The 21,397-nt window shown below is 35.2% G+C and overlaps 1 protein-coding gene across 1 annotated transcript in view; it reads left to right on the forward strand.

The window, feature by feature from the left end:
• Positions 1–21,397, forward strand: part of LRPPRC (leucine rich pentatricopeptide repeat containing) — a 101,860-nt gene that overhangs the window by 71,385 nt on the left and 9,078 nt on the right. Inside the window, exons 28-34 of the mRNA XM_054567173.1 lie at positions 3,332–3,474; positions 3,611–3,719; positions 7,477–7,603; positions 13,375–13,463; positions 16,920–17,124; positions 18,781–18,920; positions 19,041–19,156. Of these exons, the coding sequence (XP_054423148.1) occupies positions 3,332–3,474; positions 3,611–3,719; positions 7,477–7,603; positions 13,375–13,463; positions 16,920–17,124; positions 18,781–18,920; positions 19,041–19,156 (929 nt within the window). The remainder of the gene's footprint in view (positions 1–3,331; positions 3,475–3,610; positions 3,720–7,476; positions 7,604–13,374; positions 13,464–16,919; positions 17,125–18,780; positions 18,921–19,040; positions 19,157–21,397) is intronic.

Raw genomic sequence — 21,397 nt, forward strand, 5'->3', positions numbered from 1 at the left:
ATTGACTCCTCTTTGGCCAGTGGGAACCCCTTCACATAGGTTTTGACATCATTTGACAGACCGTGTTAGTCTTCGATAGTTCCTTGTTTTCAGGCAAAACAAAACAATCCAGACTTATGGGGCGTAATTCCTGTCCTTGACCTGGAGTCTTTATTTTAGAGGGGAATAATATTTTGAGACCATAATCCGGTGATTGACAAATGGGGAAGTTGGAAATTGCCCCATTTTTATGTAAAGTAATATGTAAAAATTTACCAGCTTTGTGAGTAAAACTGTAAACTAGAAATCTTTATCTCTTAGTTTTAATACCATAGAGACCCATGTATAAAGTGCTGTTTTACACACTCATCTTGTAGCCTTAAAATGTAGCCCCACAGCTATCTTTATGCTTGTAAAATTCACTAACAGGTCAAAAATCTTCGGTTTTATACCTTAGGAATTCTCAGTGATATTTAGTAGTGAGGCTCTTTAGGATATTTAGTAAAGAGGAGGCTCTTTAGAGGGAACCATGAGTTCTAGGAAAGAGGTGGGAGTGTAGAGGCGAGAGTCATTCCCTGGTCACAGCACAGGTTCAGGCCTCTTTGACTTTTCATATAACAAGTGTGATTGTTGTACTCATGGTAGAAGGAATTTTAAGCCTCGGATGGATATTGTGAAAGAAGGGCATGGCTTTTCTCTGCCTTTGTGAGCTTTTACACACAGCTGCAGATTTTGGCACACTGGCTAATTTGGTTGCCTCAAATCGATGTGTTTTGTAACCCAGGTACATTTCTGAAAGATACTTTCCCTTGGCGACATGTATAAGGTATAGGAAGGTCCAGAATGTTTGAAAGTATGCAACTACAGGATTCTCTTTAAAAGTGACTAATCAGACTTTTTTTCACATAGTTGAGTAGGGAGAATTCCCTTGGAATAGTTATGTTAGTGTAAAAGTTAAATATTTTACTTTTAACTTTTTAGTTTGGAAATAAAAGTTAATTTTTTTAAAAAAGAGCACCTTAGCAGTGCTGTCCCCCATTCTTGGACACCTTCCTTCACTGTGTGCTCTGTAGTGGACTATACCCTTGGGCTGGAAGCAGAAGCTCTCCCTTTCCCCTTTTTCCGAATTAAAGATTCTGGGGCCTGGTGTTTTGTTTGTAATTTATTTATCAAATTTAGTTTTATACATTCACACACTTGAAGAAATACTTTTACAATTTGAATTTTGCATTACATGAGAACATTTTAATGAAGGAAAAGCATAATTAGTTTATTAGAGTCCTATTTTGAATATTGACTGTAAATTTAAGGGTTTTAAATTAATTAGACTTATTTATTATTAAAGTTTGTATAAAATAAAATTACTCTGAACTTCAGATTAATTTCTGTTGGGGCCACCTTTTAGTATATTCTATGTGAAAGTTTAGGCTGCTTCTACATATGACCTAGGGAAACTTTCTAAATCATTACTTACCTTTTTCTTTATTGCAGGTTTCTGATGGGGTGTGAATATTTTTTGTTCTTTGACTTTTTTACTCCCAGGAATCATTAGTTATCAAAAACTGCTTTTAAATGTTGGGGGGTGGGGTAATCTAGGAAAATTCCATTTGTTTTATTTAGCATTTGGGTATATTTGAGAGACAAATTTACTTAACGTTTTCTGGAACATAGGTGCGTTGATTCAAACCCCCTTCCCTAGAGCTGACCATACACAATTGAGATATTCTATCTTCATATTTGCAAATTTTAAAAAAGAACACATTTAAAACTATTTTTAAATTTTTTTCTGTATGTTAATCCACAAGTATTTACTGAGTGCCTGCTGTGTACCAAGGGCACACAGGTCACCTCAGGCGCAGGAGGGCCCTCACATGGCAGATGATGTCCAGAAGGCTAAGCAGAGGAGCCATCATTTTGGCCACACGGCGCCCCCTTCCATGCTTGTGGGACCACCACCTCCTCAAAGCTTTCTTGGTTCCTTCCCCAGCTCTCCTCCCATTGTCCCAGAGGGCACACCTGTCCTTGGCCATGGGACATCTTCTTGTGTTTAGGCCAAGGAAACAAGGGACACTGGGTTCCTTGCTGAACCCTGGGAGCAGCAGTGTCCAGATTTACAGATGGGAAACAGGCTGGTGGCTGGACAGGGCGTGGATTTGAACAGGGAGCTGAGGGCTTTCTGCAGAACACCTCCCCTCAACTCCATGCCTTGGTCCTGCCTGGCAGCTGAGCTTTATCTCCTCCCCGGTCCCTCGGCTGCTGTTCTACCCTGCTCCCGGAAACCCTCGGCAGACCAGGCCTCTGGGAATGCAGGGCACGGCGGGAGCTCCCCGAGTCTTGTGTCTTCCCCTCTCTGTGGGCCCCAATAGCCTCCTGGACACCATCTGCCATGCAGCCGCCCTGGTCCTCTACCCTTTGTGGCTCCAAAGTGAGAGTCTGGAGTGGTTTCTTTGTGTTTAGTAGTTATTTAGAACTTAATGTGTCCCACGACATTTTTTTATCTTCTGCTAGTTTTTCACAAGCAGAAGTCTGTTGAATGATTTGATCTTTTCTCTTTTGAAGACCCATTAGGTGTTTAAGTCTAAAGTCCTTTTTTTTTGGCTTTAGTAGATTTAATTGAATTTATTAGGGTGACATTGGTTAATAAAATTATATAGGTTAAAGTCTTGATTTTTAAGCTTTTGCTGTTTGTGAAGACTAGGTTACCACATAGAAGGAACTAGCTTTTTCAACATGAAGGAATCTGCCTACTTCCTTCCAATAAACTTCCTTTCCTTTTAATACTTCCTTCGTCTGATAGCAATGTCTGTTGAGATAAAAAAAAATTATCACACACTGTCATAGAAATTTTACAAGTCAACCAAAGAGACAGAATTCTCCCTACTCAAATATGTGAAAAAAGTTTGTTGATTAGTCACTTTTAAAGAAAATCATACAGTTGCACACTTTCAAATGTTTTAGACCGTCAGCCGTGTACTGTACTTGGACATGTAGCCATTATCTTTCCAAAGACTGAACTACCTGTCTCTGATTTTGATTTCAGCAGTAGGCAGTTTCTCAGTACTTTAAAAAGACAGACTTTTTATCAACAGGATTTTTAAGGTGTTTACCAAAATGCCAGGGGGTTTTTTTGTTGGTTTTGTTTTTTAATAAGTAAGGAATTTCTGTAGTTTAAAAATCAAAAGATGTGCAGAAAAGAAGCCATATTACCTTTGGTCCACAATCACCTTTTCATTTCCCTGGAGGCAGTACTTGAAATAATGCTTGCTTCAACATCAGATAAGAAAAAGTCCCAAATATTTTCATGAATTCTACTTAATATGCTCATTAATTTCTGTTTCATCAAATTTTATAGAAATAAATGGTGACTGGCAAAGAGCTGATGCTGTCTGGAATAAAATGCAAGAAGAAAATATTATTCCTCGTGGGAAGACATTAAGATTATTAGCAGAAATCCTTAGAAACAATAATCAGGAGGTTCCATTTGATGTACCTGAGGTAATTTGTTTTTAACTGTAAGCATAATAGATTTTTGTTTCAGTATAACTTTAGGTCATAGATCACCCCAGTTTTATACTGAAAAGATCACTGTATATACCACTTTTTGTGTAACTGAATAATTTTGTTTTTTAAGTTGTGGTATGAGGATGAAGAATATTCCCTGAATTCTTCAGCACCCTCAGTTGGAGAGACTAATTTCCAGAAAGATCTATCAAATGCCTGCCAAAAGAAGAAAAGCAAAGGTAAGCATGCATACTGGGGTCTTCCTTCTAATAGCAACATGGGATCTAAGGCACCAAAATTAAAAGTGTTCTAAGGTAGAGGCAGAACTTAAATTATATATATTAATTCTATTTTATTTTTTAAATTAACAAAGACATTTTGGGGAAATCGGGAAAATTTGAATATTGACTGAGTAGTAGGTAATATTAAGTGCATTGCTTTCATTTTTATTAGATATTATCATGATACGATCTATAGGAAAATGTCCTTAAATTTGGGGATATATAATGAAATATTGAGAGAAAAAAAAATCTAAATTTCTAGAATTTCTTTTCAAATACTTAAGCAATAAAGAACAAAGATAAATATGGCAAAATGTTAATAATAATTTTTAAAGGTAGGTTACAGGTGTGGGGGTAGTTCATTACATTATTCTTTAGAATTTTATGTACATTTGAACTTTTTCATAATGAATACTAAAAGAGGTATACATTTTCTCCGAAAACACACTTTGAGCCCTGGCTGGTGTATCTTAGTTGGTTGGAGCATTGTCCTGTAGGTCATGGGTTGGATCCTTGGTCAGGGCGCATGCCTGCGTTATGGATTTGGTTCCAGTTGGGACGTGTACAAGAGATACCTGACCAGTGTTTCTCTCCCCCTCTCTAAAATCAATAACCATGTCCTCAGGTGAGGATTAAAAAAAAACTTATGCTTTGAAAATAGCATTATCAGGAATGGTTTTGGGGAAATTTATTACATGTTCTGCTTTAATTTGAAAGCAAAAAACAGTTAGGGCATTAACCACCCTAATCATAGTGTGTGTTGAAGTAATTAAACAATACAGTAATCTTCCTTTATCCATGGGGGATACGTTCCAAGGCCTCCAGTGGATGACCAAAACCACAGTAGTACTGAGCCCTATATATACATCCCGTGTTTTTTCCTATATATGCATATTGATGATAGGGTTTAATTTATAAATTAGGAACACTAAGAGATTAACAACAATAACTAATAATAAAATAGAACAATATACTGTAATAAAAGTTATGTGAATGTGACATTATTAATTAAAATAAGTGGTACTTGAACATAAGCACTGCAGAAACAAGACAGTTGATCTGATAACCAAGCCAGCTATTAAGTGAATCTAATGAGAGGGTTGCATATATGGCATGGATGCGCTGGACAAAGGGCATCCTGGGCAGCTTCGTGCAAGATTTCAACATGCAACCCAGAACAATGAATGATTTCACACGTATAAATTTTTTTAATTTCTGGAATTTTCCATTTAATATTTTTGGACCACAGTTGACCAAGAAACCATAGATAAAGGAGGGACATGAGCTTTGTTTCTGGGTTTCCTTCCCTTTCTCTGGTGGTAAACTTTCCTGAAGGCATGCCTGCTTCTATTATGAGTACTTCGTAAGTTTTACGACTGTCTTGAATGCTGATGCCTGAGGTTGCTGATTGCATTCTAGCTATTTTCACTTAGACTTTGTTGTACTCTCCCAAAATTAGATATTACTATTGTTTCATATATTTTTGTTAATTTTTCTCCATAGAATGGTACCATTATTTTTAAGTCCTTCAGTTTTTGTGTGGATTTTCAAGTATGCTTTATGATAGTTTAACTATTATTATGCAGCAGAATTTTTTTTTTTTTTTCATTTTAGTATGACAGTTTTGAGCTCTGGTCAGTAGAAAGAAATCAGTTTAGAAATGTATAGAGCCACTTAATTTCTTAACTAGAAATTTTGTGACCCAATGGGAAATATACAAAATAAGACTAAGCTAAGCTCCTATGCTTTGTCAATCATACAGAGGTTAGTCAATGTTCATTGCTAAATATTCAGTCTGTACATTCTTGAGTCTTTCCCCATGCAACTGTTGAACCTAAATGTAGAATTGATTATCATTATCATTATTTTAAAAATATTTTAATGGAGTTTTGATTTGTTTCTGTTTAAAGATTCCCAAACTTCTTCATGTATTGCCTTTTTTTAAAAATTGCTGTTTAGGTAAAAAAAAAATAAATAAATAACCAGTTATTAAGTAAATAAGTATATAAGTAAATAAGTAAATTAAGTATAACGTGGTATTTATTATAAAGGTAAAGCTACATTCCTCTTCTGGTTTTAATATACAGTTTGCACTTACCTAATTGTTTTCATCCTGTTAATTTTTTCAGAGCTTTTAGTCCCTTTTGGGTATATCTAGGGTTTGGATGCTTAGCAAAATATGAATACTTTGAAAAGATAATGCTTGCTTGTATTGAGTACTTTGAGAAATGAATACTTGCATTAGCGCTTCATCAATTTCTGATAGTTATGTATACTAAACGGGACAAAGTGACCTTCCCACCAGAAACGAACCTGTGGCGAGTGAGTTTGGTGTATTACAATGACAGCTTTTTTTTTTTAATTACTAGAAAATAATAAACACAGCCATATCAATTTGTATGAAGACTACAACTTTTAGGAAACAACTAGTAAGATTTTCTAGATTATTTTATTGATCTTAAATATTTAAATTGTACTTACTTATTTTTATTCAGCAATCTAGTGAACTGTTATATATGCCTATTGGGAAGTAGACAGTAATCATATTACATTTTAATTTCTTAGCCCCCTTAAAAGGAAAATAATATGCATTGTGTACTGAATGATACATTCTATCTGTTCTAAAAGTTAAGATACAAATATTAATGTATTATCTTTTCTCTCTTGTTTTCTGTGAATTTTCCTTGAAAGGATAATTTTTTGATATGTCACTTCAGTTTGAGATGCTAATGCAAAGTCCTCTAATTATAAATACAAGCATGGTTTCTGCTTTCAGAAACCTCTAAAATAACTTGTAATGTTCTTCTGAGCATTAATACCATGTTCATTCCTAGCTCTGTGCTCTGTATTTCCTTACATTGAGCTTTATATCCATAGAAGGTTGTATGTGGTAGTTCATTTATGCCCAATCTTTACTGTGATTTGTTTGTATACACCAGAGAGTGGATTGTAGTTTCAGTTGGATGTTTATAGCCAAGCAATTTTATTTCAGAAAAGTAAGTGACTGAAAAGTGTAGTTACTTCTCTTTTGGTAACATCTTTTCATTCACTGACAGTTATTGTGAACAAGTGAAATAAAACTGTTAATCAGTCAAACAAATGTTGCTTAGTTTACTTGTTAGATATCTGTATATTTGAAAATTGTATGTTTTTGTATAAGTCCTGTCGTAGCCAAATAATTTGATCTCCTAATTTTAGAATTATAGGCTATATTCACTTTAATGCTATTGTGTGGAAATGTTAACCATTGTAACCACCCACTTATAGATTACAGATAGCTTTAAAATGAATCTTTTGCTCCCCTCAATCTAAATTATACCTCTGGTTTATTTGGACTTTAAGACACATTTTGCCGTTTATTTCGAAACTGCTATCTTTTGAAAAACAAATTAAGAAGAGCTGTTTCTTGTTTTTATTGGCATGAAAACAATATTGACTTTTGAAAGTGAATTTGAAAAAAATAACTTTAAAAGGAGACCCTTTCAGGTACCATCCATTTGGATTAAGTAGTTTCCAAAACTCACTTTATATTTTAAAGATTAAAAAGGCAACAGCATTTGCTTGTGTGGGCAGTGTGTGTCTCTGTAGAGTGGTGTAGTGGGTGAGTTTTAAAAGAAACAAATATGTGGGTATAGGTCTTTGTTTTAGGGGTTTTTTTCCCCTCCTCTTTGCCATTTCAGTTATGTCATCTTATTTTGTGTTGTTTTCTTTGTAGATGCATATAATATTTTCCTGAAAGCACAAAAGCAAAATGTTGTGTTTGATAGCGGAACTTACAACAATCTTATAAAATTACTGTTGACAAAGGATAGCTTTACAGAAGCGATGCAAGTGAAAGATTGGTAAGTATTAGTCTATTTATTAAACCTCTCACTCAAACAACTATCACTTCTCATTAAGGATTTTTCTAATGATGTATTGTAGTAGCAGTTGCTTAATTATCCTCAACTACCCACAAAAATTATATTTCTAATTTTATGGGTCTTTTTAACCTATAACATATATAACTTTACTCACCCAACATGGTGCAATAACTTTTATTTACCTTATGTAACCTCGTAACTTATTTATGATATCCATATGTAAGTAATTTTTATCATATCCTGTTTCTTGTTCAGCAGCTAGATCCATGTACCTTTTGTGGTGGGAGCAATATGATACCAGGAAGACACCAAGGGCCTTGAACTTAGGCAAGACTTTGAATCTTACTTGAAAGTTCTGTGACCTTTCTTGTATCTGAGCCTCAGTTTTTCTTATATACGATGAGTGGATGACAATATTTACATTAAAGATTTCTTATAAATAATGAAAGAGATAGGAGGAAATAGAGAAAATTTAGATACTCAACACATTTTAAATACCTTTCCCCCGTTTTGTTGTGTTTTTTTTTTTTGGTTTTTTTTTTTTTTTTTTGAAGCCTGCCTGGTAGTATTGGGTATTAGTGGTAGTAGTGGTTTTGTCCCTCTAGCTAGTTCCCTAGAGTGAAATACTTTATTAACCAGAGCAAGAGTAAAGTTTTCATACCTGGTGTGTCAGTTAACTCACGGGTCCCCAACCCCCAGGCCATGAGCAGAGCTCACCTGAGCTCTGACTCCTTCCCCCCACTCCCACAGTCTTCCATGAAAGCACGCCAAGAAGGCCAAGGGTGGGGGAACCGCTGATTAACTGACTCTTATTCCCCAAGTAGTTATCTTGAACAGTTGAGTAATCAGAGTCCTAGAAAGGAGTAAGGAGTAGAGCAAGGTCTGCTCTGGAATGGAGACCTGTCCTGTTGATGAGTCCATAGCTTTATTTTCAATGGCAGAGGTCACCCTTTTCTTAGTATATTGTGAGTTCTGAAATAATCTCTGTTGGCTAACTTTTGGCCTTTAAACTTTTTTACCAAAATTTTATATTCAAAAGTCTAAAATCTATAGAAAAATTGCAAGCTCCCTTCAATTAGTACTCATAAACCCTTTAATTCACCAAATGTTAATATTTTGCTACAATTGCCTTACTTTCTCACACACATAGTTGAGCCTTCAAATTTTTTGTCTCAGCCCTTTTGAAATATTAGAATCTTGAGTAGAAAATGGATGCTTGCCATTCTTGCAATTTGCTAGAAAACCTGGTGTAAATACAAGTGTTATATTAAAGTTATGCACCATATGGCCATATTTACTGTTGTTCAGTGCATTTTGAAAAATGTGTTGCATATGACTGTACTTGTCTGTGGAAATATATATTCACAGAAACATGTACAGTATATATGGATATATACATATATGGTATATGGATACATATGTATGTACACATACCATATATAACTACAGTCTTGACTCATCATTTGTATGTTGATATTGGACAGTCACACTAAGACTTTTTAAGTTCAAGAATACTCACTGCATCCTCAATTAGTGACTCAGAAAATTTGACAGTGAACAGCATCCTGTTACCGCTAATCATTGAGGTCATCAAGGGGGTATGGGTTTTTCCCAGAATTATTTTCTCAGGAAATCGTTATCTAAACTCTCTCCCAACACTGCCTATTATAATCAAAGGTGTTCTGAAGCAACAGTGGTTTGGAAGGAATGGGAGGCAGGAAAAAGAGAGGGGCATTTTGTGTTGAGAAGTGGGTATGAATAAGTGAGGGGATAGAAGCAAAGAAGGAAAACTTTAAAAAAAAAACAAAACACAAAAAACTTTTAATCCTGAGGTTGGTTTCAAAGATCTCTAAATTACTTCCCAAAAGCACAGATGATAATTTTATTATTTTTACTGAGCTTCTTCTAGAACAGGGAGCCTCGCATTCTGGTAGCATAAAAAGATTCCCTGCAGCCAAAGGTTCTGATTCAGCTGACTAGGAATCTGCATTTTACTAAAACACGCAGGTGATTCAAGAATCATGTCAAGCATTTCAACTGCATACCAGTAATAGTGAATCGTACTAATGTCTCTCACATAAATATATTATAAAACATACTCAAAAAATAAAAATTTTTCAGAAGATTTAAAAAGAGGTTTAAATATTGTTTTGCCTCACCCTAGAACATTCACACAATGTGCATGCTTCTTGTTGAAGACAATGGTCTTGTAGTTTTTCGAACTGCACTTGTAACCAGTTGGTGGATCATGGAGCCAACCTAGTGGGACATTTTCTTAATTAAACATCAAAGCACTTTATGTACTAAAACTGCTTAGCGACTGGCATGTGTTATAAAAACCTCATTTCTTACTATGTTTGTCTGTGAATCTTGATCACACAAGTGTGTAATTTGCCAGCCTAGAAGATGGTTACAAGCTCTGCCCTTCTGTTTCCCTTTATGTCCACAACCTGGAAAATGTAAGCGTCTCTTCTTTCCTTCCCTCCCTCTCTAGATCTTCATGGAGCCTTTCTGTACTTTTGAGGTCACCATTATCTTAGCTATCTTACTCTTCGAGTATCATGCAGCTGCCTTCTCCAAGTAGCTGTGTGGGCCTAAGAAATCCTAGATTCAAAGCCGCCAAGTGCCCAGAGGCACCTGATCTTGGGATTGAATGCACTTCCTTTCCCTCCAACCAATGAAATGTTATATTTGACAGTGAAGAATTGTATCTTGGGTCAGATCTACACTGAGTACTTTTGAAAACAACTCTAGACAGGGAAATCAGAAGTGGAAGTTGTAGTTCCAGTTTCCAACTAATGAACTGTGTTACTGAAGAAATATCATGTAACTTCTCTGGATTCATTTCCTGGTTCATTATCAACATGAGGCCAGGTTATCTCTTCCCCTTCTATTTCTGTGTCCATGATCAGAGCAGAAAAGAATTGTTGCTTTGTTTTGTAGGCATCTTTATTATAATATGGTGTAACCAAATGAGCCACTGTAGCAAGAGGCGGTTCCTTGCTATGATTCTGGTGCTATTACTCTCAGTTAATAAATAGCAATCTGTTGTTAAAGTTACCTACTACATGATGCCACCTGTTCAGTCTTAGGAGCAATGGTTTTCCTCTGAATTAAAAGGCGCAGTCTTTGGGTTTTGCTGTACCTTTGCTGTCAGCAATGTGTTGCAGATTCACTTGACCTCTAATAAGATTTCTTCAATTTCACTAACAAGGTCATTTAACCTTCCCAGCTAGTAATAGAACCTCAGAAGTAACAGTAAGAGCTGCCTTTAAAAAATTTTAAAGAAACCAACTTTTTTTCACTTTTAGTTAGAATTACATTTCTTCATGTTTCAAAGTAAAACTTTACGTATAGTGAATTATTTCACGGGAGTGGAATTGCTTATTCAAAGAAAAGTAACGGATATAAATTATTGTTTAAAATTGCTGATGACACTAAACTGTACTTTAGAAAATTTGAGAATCATACAGAGTAGCATCACCTTATTTTTCGAGAATAGTACTTTGTTTTCTCTTGTTCCTGCCAGCTTCTTATTTTATTCTATCTATAAATACTGCTAAATCAGCCACTGATGGTTTTTACCGGATTGGCCAGTTTTTCTTATCAAAAGTAAGATAAATTATAATCACCAACTATTGTTCTGTATACAAATTAAGTAAGTATTTATATCCATACACCAGTCATTGCTCTGAAATCTTTCAGGTGAAACTCTCCCTATAATACTATAATCTTTGGCTAAGACAGATTAATTCTTGCAGTTGATTGTAAGTTAAAAGATTTATATCCTTTATTCTTTGTAATTATTTCCTTTCTTTTGGCACTTCTAAAAATGGAAAGAAAGTTTCTAGAATTCTGTGTTGTTCAATCCAGTGGCCATTGTATATGTGCTTGTTTAAATTAATTAAAATTAAATATAATTATTTCCATTCCTCTATCCTATATAGCCAGCCCCGTGTGGCTTGTGGCTGCCTTACTGGACAACGTGCATAAAGAATAATCCCATTGTTAAAGGAAGTTTGATTTGACAAACCTGGACTAGATCGTTTTCCAAAAGAAAAGATAAAAATTATGGATCAGAAGTAAACTTACTGTATTGTATTCTGTTGTATTCTATAAACAAGTCCTACACAAAGATCTCTTCCAGTAACTTTTATAGTTGTTTTTTTTTTTTCCCCATTTTGCCAGTTTGGAACATATTTTGGAGGTGACTGATCAATTCTACATATGTAAAACTTAAGTGATCGGTATATGATGAAGTTTACTAATCTGACTTTTATATGTGTATTGAGTAGGCAGCTTCTTAAGGTGGGAAAGATGATCTGTGTTTTGAGGTTTTTGAAATGTTTGTAATTCACACTTCATGTCAGTTAAAAAAGAGAAGTTTTGTTACTTTGTGGTTTTAATAAATTTTATGTAATATTTTCAAGTAAGTATGGGATACATGTAATAATATCTTCATAAGAAGTGAGCTTAATTTTAATAGAATCTACTGTTTACTTAATCACGCTAAAGATTGAGAAAGTAAATCCTTTATGTTAGGCAGTTTATAGTCTCATGCAGGAGTTGTTGACTTAAGAGCTTTGACAGATGGTACAAAGGAAAAAAGTCAAACAGCAGTGGGTGCTTTGGTGGGATTAAGAGGATCGGTTGGGGGATAAGAAAATCCTGTGCCCAGGGACTGCGGGGTGAACCTCAGAGGCTGGAAGTGGCAGCGGACGGGCACATCACAGTGTTTTTGGAGGATTTTCTTGGGATTGATGAGAATAATTTAGCAGTGACCCTGCTGTTCTCGAAATCTGCCCAGCTTAGATATTCATGTTGGCAGGCTGAGGTTGGTGGCAGCGAGATTATCGCTGAGCTTGATAAGGCAAATGGCAGCAATGCTTTTGCTCCTTGTGACCTGTGGAGATTTCCTGATTTTTTTCCTGGGGGCATTACAGATCCTGAAATTGCATCACAGGACCTGTGCCAGCAATGTAGCGCACAGAAATTATCTATGACTAGGGTTTTCTTTGGTTTGTTTTTTTAAAGTCACGTAGGTTTTAGTCATGAGCAAAGCAATATTTTTTGCTCTTGTGTTTTAAAAAGTTGGGGGGAGGTGTTCATTTTATTTATTTATTTATTTATTCGTTTTAAATTTAAGGCCAGGACAGGATTGTGGTGTGAAATTTTTAATTTTAATATAAGAACGGTTTTAGTTTTGCAGTATGTTCACCTTTAAAAACTGCATGTATCTAGATGACAGAAATTTAAAAATTAATCAACCAAATGATATGGGGTTAGTTAGTAATATGCTTTAGTTTATACTTAAAATATACAGTGCTGAAAGTAAGTGTTCATTTTTGTTGCTGAAAGAACAGTTTTACATTTTATAATTATGGTGAATGTAGAAAAAAGAGGAAAAAGGATCTAGCTTAGGATACAGCAGAACAATGCAGGGCATGCAGTTATTTTAGTCATCTAATATGTCAGCATTCAAGAATCCGAACCGATTGTTTAAAAAAAATCTTGTACTTTGTTTCTTTTGTTGCTCATTTCCAACTTTGTCATCTGTCAGAATGCAAAAAAAAATTATCCTTCTATAACCATTGACAGGATAACACAAAAGCTGTCTCCAGGTCGATATTTTGCAGCAATATTTTTAACATACGAACAGTAGTTTTTATAATTTCACCTTGGTGCTCAACCATTTATTATCGTATCAGAAGCATGTCAGTAATTCCTTTCTAAATGTCTGCTTCTTTTAGCGCTGAGACCCACATCAAGGGCTTCACACTGAACGATGCTGCCAACAGCCTCCTCATCATAACGCAAGTTAGGCGGGATTATTTGAAAGGTATGTCACAATGCTTGACCTTTACGTCACATTAATGCCTCTGCAGATTTTTCTTGTAACGCCCTTCGAATACTTGGATAAAGGAGTCCATTTAGCAAATTACCTGCTTATCAAGAGCCTTTTGTGGTAGCTGAGAGACGTAAATTACTGTACATGCATTTATAATACAGCTTGAATATGAATGTACTTGTCATTTGACCACTTAGTCCAGTTTCCATTCCATTTAACACAAGATGGGTTTTCTTAAGATGAATCACAGCTCTTCAGACATGCAAAATTTGTGTTCCAGAACGAGAGAAAGTACAGGCTTTCAAGTACGTTAAAATTCACAGCACAAGTCACTTTGCTTTGGAAATTAACATACTTTAGAGCATCTGAAACAATTCCCAGCAGTTGTTTCTTGCATATTGTGTTGGTTGTGTGTGAGACAGCAAATGAGTTAAATTGAGTGTTAAATGTGCAGGATTGTGCACCAAATGATTATAATATTGATTTTTAAAACTTAATCTAATACTTTTTTAATAGTTCATAATACCAACAGCAATAAAACACAGTGTTTGTTTGGAGTTTGAAATTTAGAGTTTTTAACTTAATAATAAGAGGATAATACCAGAAAGATGTGGAGATGACTTTGGGGAGGATTGGGAGCAGGAGCCGATTGTTTGGTGGAAGCTATTTGTGGGTTTGTAGAGGAGTGGATTTGAGTCTGGAGGTCTTATGAATGAGCTCTCCATGGGGGGAAATGATGAATCTTAACTTTAGGTAAGCATCTTTTCACGTTTAAGTTTACATTTGAATTTTAGTCAGTACAGTAACACCACAATTTTTCCAGTAGAACAAAACCCTCTTAAATCTTTAAAGGAGGTTGAAAGAGCTCTTTAACTGTTTGTTACCGGTTTCTCCCTCAGCCTGTAATAATGGTGTTATTCCTCACATGTATGTTTATTAAATAATTCCACATCCCTCCGAGAAAGTTGCTATCCCGTTGTGCAGCTTTAATGTTGTCTGTAATACTAAAATGTGCTTGTGTGTAGATGTCTGCCCACTTTATTAGTACAGACTATGTAAGTGATGATTTCTCCCTTTGCAACATTTTTGCCTCAGCATTCCACAAGCAGGACCAGCATATATAGAGTCTTTTTGGACAGCCTTAAGTCATAATTGAGAGATGTAGGGTGTGTTATTAAAATTTTTAATGCTTTTATTTTCAAAACAGGCTTTCTGTCAAATTGATATTTTAGTGTGTGTATACACACATACTCTTAGATATGAAGATAAGAATAAAACACTTTAATTTTAAGGGGTTAATTTTTGAGCTGAATCTGAACTGAATTTGTTTAACCTGACTACTCCCCTTTACGTACATGTTAGGTACCCCGGGAAAACTACACGAAACTTTGTGATGTAATTTTCACATCTCAGTTATTCAGTTCATCTGGAGGTTGGCTAAGAGCAGGAGCCAGGAGCCCACTGTTCCCTCACTACTACCTCCGCCCCCACATACCGCCTCCTGTGCTTACCGCAGACTTAGCTGTCATTAAAATGATGACTGGCAAGGATGGGGGTGGTGTTGGCACTGTCCCAGTGCCCTTATTTTGCTCGATGGCTGAGTTTTGAATTTTTAAAATCCCCTTTTTCAGGTTCCTTTTTCTCAGTCCCATCTAAAGCAGGAAAAAAAATAATAGAGCCAGTTTAATTATAATCTAATTTTATAAACTAATGCTGTTCTGGAATATTAATAGCTGATATGTGTCACAATTGCAATATACTGAATATGTATAGTAAACTAGGTGAGAATAAGAAAAGGATCAGGGGGAGGGGTATGGATAGGTACCCATTTTTCTTGTCCCTTAAGTCATAAACTATAGAGAAGGCAGGTCCTGGGGATTATGACTTAGGTTCTAAGGTTCTATGCTCCTTTTGAACAGACACAATATGATCTATTCTTGATCCTCTACTGTCATGCACACATGTACCCATGGATGCAGACTATGGGATGGGTACATTCTTGGATTATTGTGTAGCAATATGATCTTAGCCAAATTATTTAAACTCTTTGTCCCTCTGTTTCTCTCCTATAAAATTGGTACTTGGGATAGTTGTGAGTGTAGTTGCTTATTACTGTGTCAGGCATGTGGTAAATGTTCAACAAATGTAGTTCAAGCTCAATAAATGCTAGTTACTACCATCATCATCATTATCTTATTTTTGTTATTATTTTGATTCACTGATAGAAAAATCCTCCCTAGCTGACAATATTCTTGGTTAATGAGAATTTTCTGAAGTTGATTATCTATGTATGACCACCAGTTAAGAAGATTTTATCAAACTTATTTTTTATAAATTATATTACTAACATTTTTGTTTCCTATATATATGTATTTGTAAAATTTTATTGAATATGCCTTTTAAACTATTTCCTATTTTCTTTCCCCTGTTGAGAATTGCTGGTTTAGTTTATAAATCTGGAGTCATTATACATTGTTTATTCAGTAATAAACACTGAATTTATTATGTCTTTTACTTTATCACTTTTAGTAGACTGTTTAATAATTACCTTTTCCCCTTTCTTCTGTAAAAGATAGGCTCTTATTTGGAAAGCTGCTTTGGGAGTCTGATTTTTGTCTAGGTTACATTGCTTTGATTGCTGAAAAGCCATGAAGTTCTTTTTATGCTAAGTATTACATTTTCTGTCCAGTCCACCACTTTATTTAATATAATGATTTCACTATACTTGTACATGAGTCTGTAAATCAGAAGTCTATTCCAGATTTATCCATAATCAGGTACTAGTAAGTATCATGCTTAAAAAAAAAAAGAAAAAAGAAAACCCTCCTGTGGCTAGATCCATGGGAATCTGATGAGCTTTAATGCCTCTGAAAAATGAATCTACAAGGTGTTATTTAATCATGTAAAATGAATTAGTGTGAAAATTGAATGTTCCAGTTTGGCTACTCCTGTGCGATCGATCCTGTTTGGAACTAGAGAAAGACATTGCTTTCAAGAAAGAATCTTTGGAATATTAGAAGAATTTGATAATCATGTAATCTTTTAGTATAATAAAATCTGGGAATGCATTTATTTGGGTAGAAATTCCATAATTTTGGAAACTATTTGATTTTTAAAATTCTTATTTATATGCCTTTGAACTTGGCAACTTTCTTGAAATTTGTCACTAAATGTTACCCCAGAATGGTACCCACAGTCTTTGAGTAACATTTGTTACTTTCTCTGTGACTTAAAGAAGACATTTCTCTGGTCTCTGATACCTTATAGGTAGTCAAATAAATTATTATTTTTATAAACTATTAGTATTTTCTATAATCTAGAATAAATTATTCATAGCTTTTTGTCTATAGCCAGTTGGTGCTCATATTTAAAAGCTGGTTTTCAAAGTGCATTAAAGTCAGTATGATTCATAATAGAAAAACTCGGTTGCCTGCTCTTCTATTGTAGAGGCTCTAGCAACACTCAAAATGGCCTTGGATCTGAAGCAAACTCCTTCTAGGATCGCAGTCACCCGCCTGATTCAGGCGTGTGCTTTGAAGGGGGATTTAGAAGGCACACAAGCAATTCAGAAGATGGTAAATGGACTCGAAGATTCAATTGGACTTTCAAATATGGTTTTCATCAATAACATTGCTTTGGCACAAATAAAGAAGTGAGTATTTTTAAGCTTTCTTTTTCTCCAGTGGATACTGGAAAGAGCATTATCTCTAATACCAGCTGTTAAAACTTCCTAAAGCTATTAGAAACCATACTATTAGGGAATAAGTTATTGTTATATGTTATAAATTAAATCTTAGCTTTGAATTAAATCTTAGAATAAAGAACATTTATCAGATTTTTCAAATTCGTAAAATTTGTTCTGTAGTTAGTAACTTTTCTCATTCATATAGGCCAGTCCCTTGTTGTGGAAACACTTGGTTACAGAGTGAAAAAAGCAAGTTCATTGATTGTCAGCAACACTGAGGGCAATGCTCCGCTAGAACATTGTGAAGCAGAGGGCCCAGCAAGCTTTTCAGAACTAGGAAGCTTTGTTCTATCCACCCTCCTGTCCACCTAGCCCTGGCATCACACACCCACAGAGAGGGAGCTACGTAGAGGTGATTCTCTTCACCACCACCTCTAGGTTCCTTGTCAAGCGTCACGACTGTAGACAGAAATAAGAACTTGACTTTTCTCAACTTTGGTCAAGTTAAAGATTCATGGAGATAATTACAGAATTGACCCTGTTCAGGCCTTTAGAAAAATATATTCTTAAGTATTTAATCTTACATACATTTAATGGGTTGTGATACTAAAATGTAATGTTTGTGTTTTTTGTCTGTTTCTATTTCTTTGGGCAGAGAAAAAGTAGTGTTTTGTTTTTCCTTTTAAAACTATTTCCCCAAATAGAACTTTTTACTTTCCCTTTAATGAGAAAATGTGATTATGTTAAGTTGGAAGATCAAGGAAATTATCTAAGAGCTGGATGAATTTTTAAATGTTATCATATAAACACAGTTTTTTAATAAGATGTGGAGAATATGTTTTTCCTAACTAAAACCCATAAGAAAAATTTATTGTAATGGAGTATTCATATTTAGTTAAGGAATTATTATGTTTTAGGTAAATAATTTCAACATGAAATTGATTATTTGGATTTGGAATGCCATAAATGTAAAGTAGCAACTAAAGAGCACATTAATCAACAAGTTGTAAAGATAATTTTTATTGTAACTTGTTAAGTAAAGCCATGTGATTCACTTTTTAATGTAAATGTGAAGATACTTCGTTCTGAAAAGTTTAGTATAAATTGAATATTTTTCAAATGTTCTGTAGTACCTGACAGAAAAAATTGTAGTGACTGGGTTGACAGACTTGAAAATACACCTTTTAAAGACATAATTAGTATTTTTAAGAATCCTGAGATGGTATATAGTCTCTTTACTTCATCCAGTAGTGACCGTTGTAGATTATAAAGCCAAAGTTGTAGCACTTTTACTTTACATCTAAAGAGCTGCAAAATGAAGTTAAATGCTTACAATATTTTTATCATCATTAGTGTTTCTGTGTATATAGTTGTTTGATTTTTATCTGTAGAGCAGTGTTTTAAATAAGCAACTACTTCACTTATTGTAGCATAAAATTCTGCTACGTAATTGTAATCCAGTTCAACTGGCCTGGTGTTTTTTATCTGGTTAATTGTGAATGTATCTCCCTTTTTTCCTAAAGCATTTGCATGTGTGAATCCCAAGTAAGTTCTCAAACGAAAACTGTCTGCACTACTAATACAAGAGCAAATATTTCTTTATAATTTATTTTACTTTTACAGCAATAACATAGATGTTGCCATAGAAAACATTGAAAATATGCTTACTTCGGGGAATCAGACTGTGGAAACCCAATACTTTGGTTTGGCGTACTTATTCAGAAAAGTAATAGAGGAGCAGTTGGAACCAGCCCTTGAAAAGAGTAAGTTAGCTGTTCTTGTTAAAATAATCAGAAGCACATTTTCTCTCCAGTGAGACTGGACCACATTTCTTCGGTAGATGATTTAAACAAAAGATTTTTCTTACCTTTCACTTTTTTTAGTAAGCATCATGGCAGAGAGATTGGCCAATCAGTTTGCAGTGTACAAACCAGTCACCGACCTTTTCCTTCAGCTCGTGGATGCAGGCAAGGTGGATGACGCCAGAGCTCTCCTGCAGGTAATGGCCCACCGCACACAGAGCCGTAGGGCTGGTGGCTAGTGAGAGGTAAACTGAGAAATTACTTAAGTGTGTGCTAGAATATTAGAAATGAAGTGTAGTGCTGCTGGCACATTTAAGTCCGTTGCAATTAAGGTTGCATGATAAGGACTGGATTGTAAATTGTAGGTTGCTGGTTTTAAACATGCCAAATCAGACAAGAAATGTCCTTCGATTTAGTGGGGAAGGGACAAGAGGGAAGAACTTCTTTTGCTGAAACGATTTAAAAACAAATATTTCTGTGCAGATAGGTAATGCAAAACAATTCCTTTGATTTCCTACTTTAATTTCTCTAATGCTGTAAATATTGTGTATCACCATGGCAACACAGTTTGCAAACAAAAAGTAGGAAATGTTTCCTTTTCAAGTACAGCTTCGCACTTGAATACTCAAACATTCTCAGTGCCTCATTCAAGGTTTATTAAGAGTTGAATTTGCTTTCTATTCACTTGTGTGTCACAGACACATTAAATGACAAATGCAGGTCTCTGTGGCCCGCACTCTCAGTTAAATTAGCAATCTTCAGGGAAGGAGACAACTGCATTCATGCTATTTTAACAGCACTAAATATAAAGCTACTCCAAGTGCCAAACCGGTGGGTGATCAGAGCTGCCACTGGCAATGTACACAAACAGGCACCACCAGGGAGCCCCTTCCCAGCAGGTGGCAGTCAAACAGTCACCGTGATCCTGCCAGCGGCTGTGTTTGTGTAGACTCCCTGTGTCAAGTTGAGGTCTGGGACCAATTTCTGATAGTAAATAGTATTATATTCACTTACATTTTTATGAGCTGTGAAACATTGTACGTAGTAGATAGGGATGATAAAACTACCCGTTTGCCTGAGCCCAGGTTTTGATCCTTAAAGTTCATCTAGTCTGACAGTAGAATCCAAGCCATTTTTAAAAGGCATGCGTGGGAAATATCTCTCTGTTAACAGTTTTGTAAAAAGTGTAAATTGGCACTGTCTCTAAGGCTTTTGTATTTTTGCTTCTGGACAGAAAAGTATTAATTGGAAATTTTTTTTTGTTTCTTTACCTTTAAAAAAACATAACAGAAAAGACAGTTTATGACAGCTAGGGATTTCACCAATTTTTTTTATTTTGCTGCCTTTGGTGTTTTAAGCTCTGTCTTGAAATAAACTCTAATGCTTTATCTTTGTACATATCTAAGTGTACCTACTAGGGATATATGCATATCTAATTATACATGTGGTAGTATTCATACAATTTTAACACATTATTTTAATGGTTCTTTCGAAAGGTGGCACCTGATACTCCTCTAGCGCCTTGGTCTGAGCTGGACTCTTTCAGGGCTCCTCTTAGTGCAGCTGACAGCAGCCTGGGGTGGGAGACGCAGGGGCCTTGCCTGCTGCCCTCAGGGCTGCATTGATGGCCTGTCAGGGGCCCTTGGTCACAGCTGAGTGTTGATAGAACAAGCAGCACTCTTCTCGGTTTCACGTCTTCAGTAGACTGAGGTTTCAAGTAATAAACGCTTTACCCATCCTCTACCTGCCTGTCAGGCAGTAAAAGGTTATTCTCACTGTGCTGAAGAATGCTTTAGTCACAGATGTCGAAAACATCAGTTTATAATGTAAATGTTCTGTGTGTCCCCAAAAGTTCTTTTTATATTATTCGTTTTAGTATTGACACTGTTTTAAAGCTTTGAAAGAGGATTGTGCTTTTTGGAAACTTAAGGAATGACATCTACGAAGAGTGTAAACTAAAATATTGTCTTGCCATATTTGATTTTACTATAGGATCTAAGATTGGATAGACACTTGATTTATCTGGTCTGTCATATAAACTTTTTTTTTTTTGAGTTTAACTTTTGTCTCTTTCCCTAGCACTAGCTGTCTTTTGCAATGAAAGCCTTTTATAAAATAGGGAGATTGAAATCAGTCCTTTTGTATGCATAAGTGTAGGTAATTATACTTTAAAGAGAACGTGCTTTGTACATTTTAATTTTTATAAAGAAACGAGCAGTTATCTCCCTGACACCTTATTAAATGTATAATTAACCTTATGATCCCTAGCTCACTTGTGAATGCTTGGCAGTATAATTGGAGAGGAATAGTGTTTCTTTTTTTCCTCTTTCTTTGCAGTCCTAAACCTTATTCTGTGGTTGTTGAAGCATTAGTTTAAATTTTCCCTTGTCTTTTTAAACAAACTTCATACTTGAAACACCAAGGACAGCATTCAAAAA

The sequence above is a fragment of the Pteronotus mesoamericanus genome, unplaced genomic scaffold (assembly GCF_021234165.1).
Source record: "Pteronotus mesoamericanus isolate MK-2021 breed Mesoamerican mustached bat unplaced genomic scaffold, CSHL_Meso_final contig_101, whole genome shotgun sequence".
In the NCBI taxonomy this organism is placed as follows: Eukaryota; Metazoa; Chordata; class Mammalia; order Chiroptera; family Mormoopidae; genus Pteronotus; species Pteronotus mesoamericanus.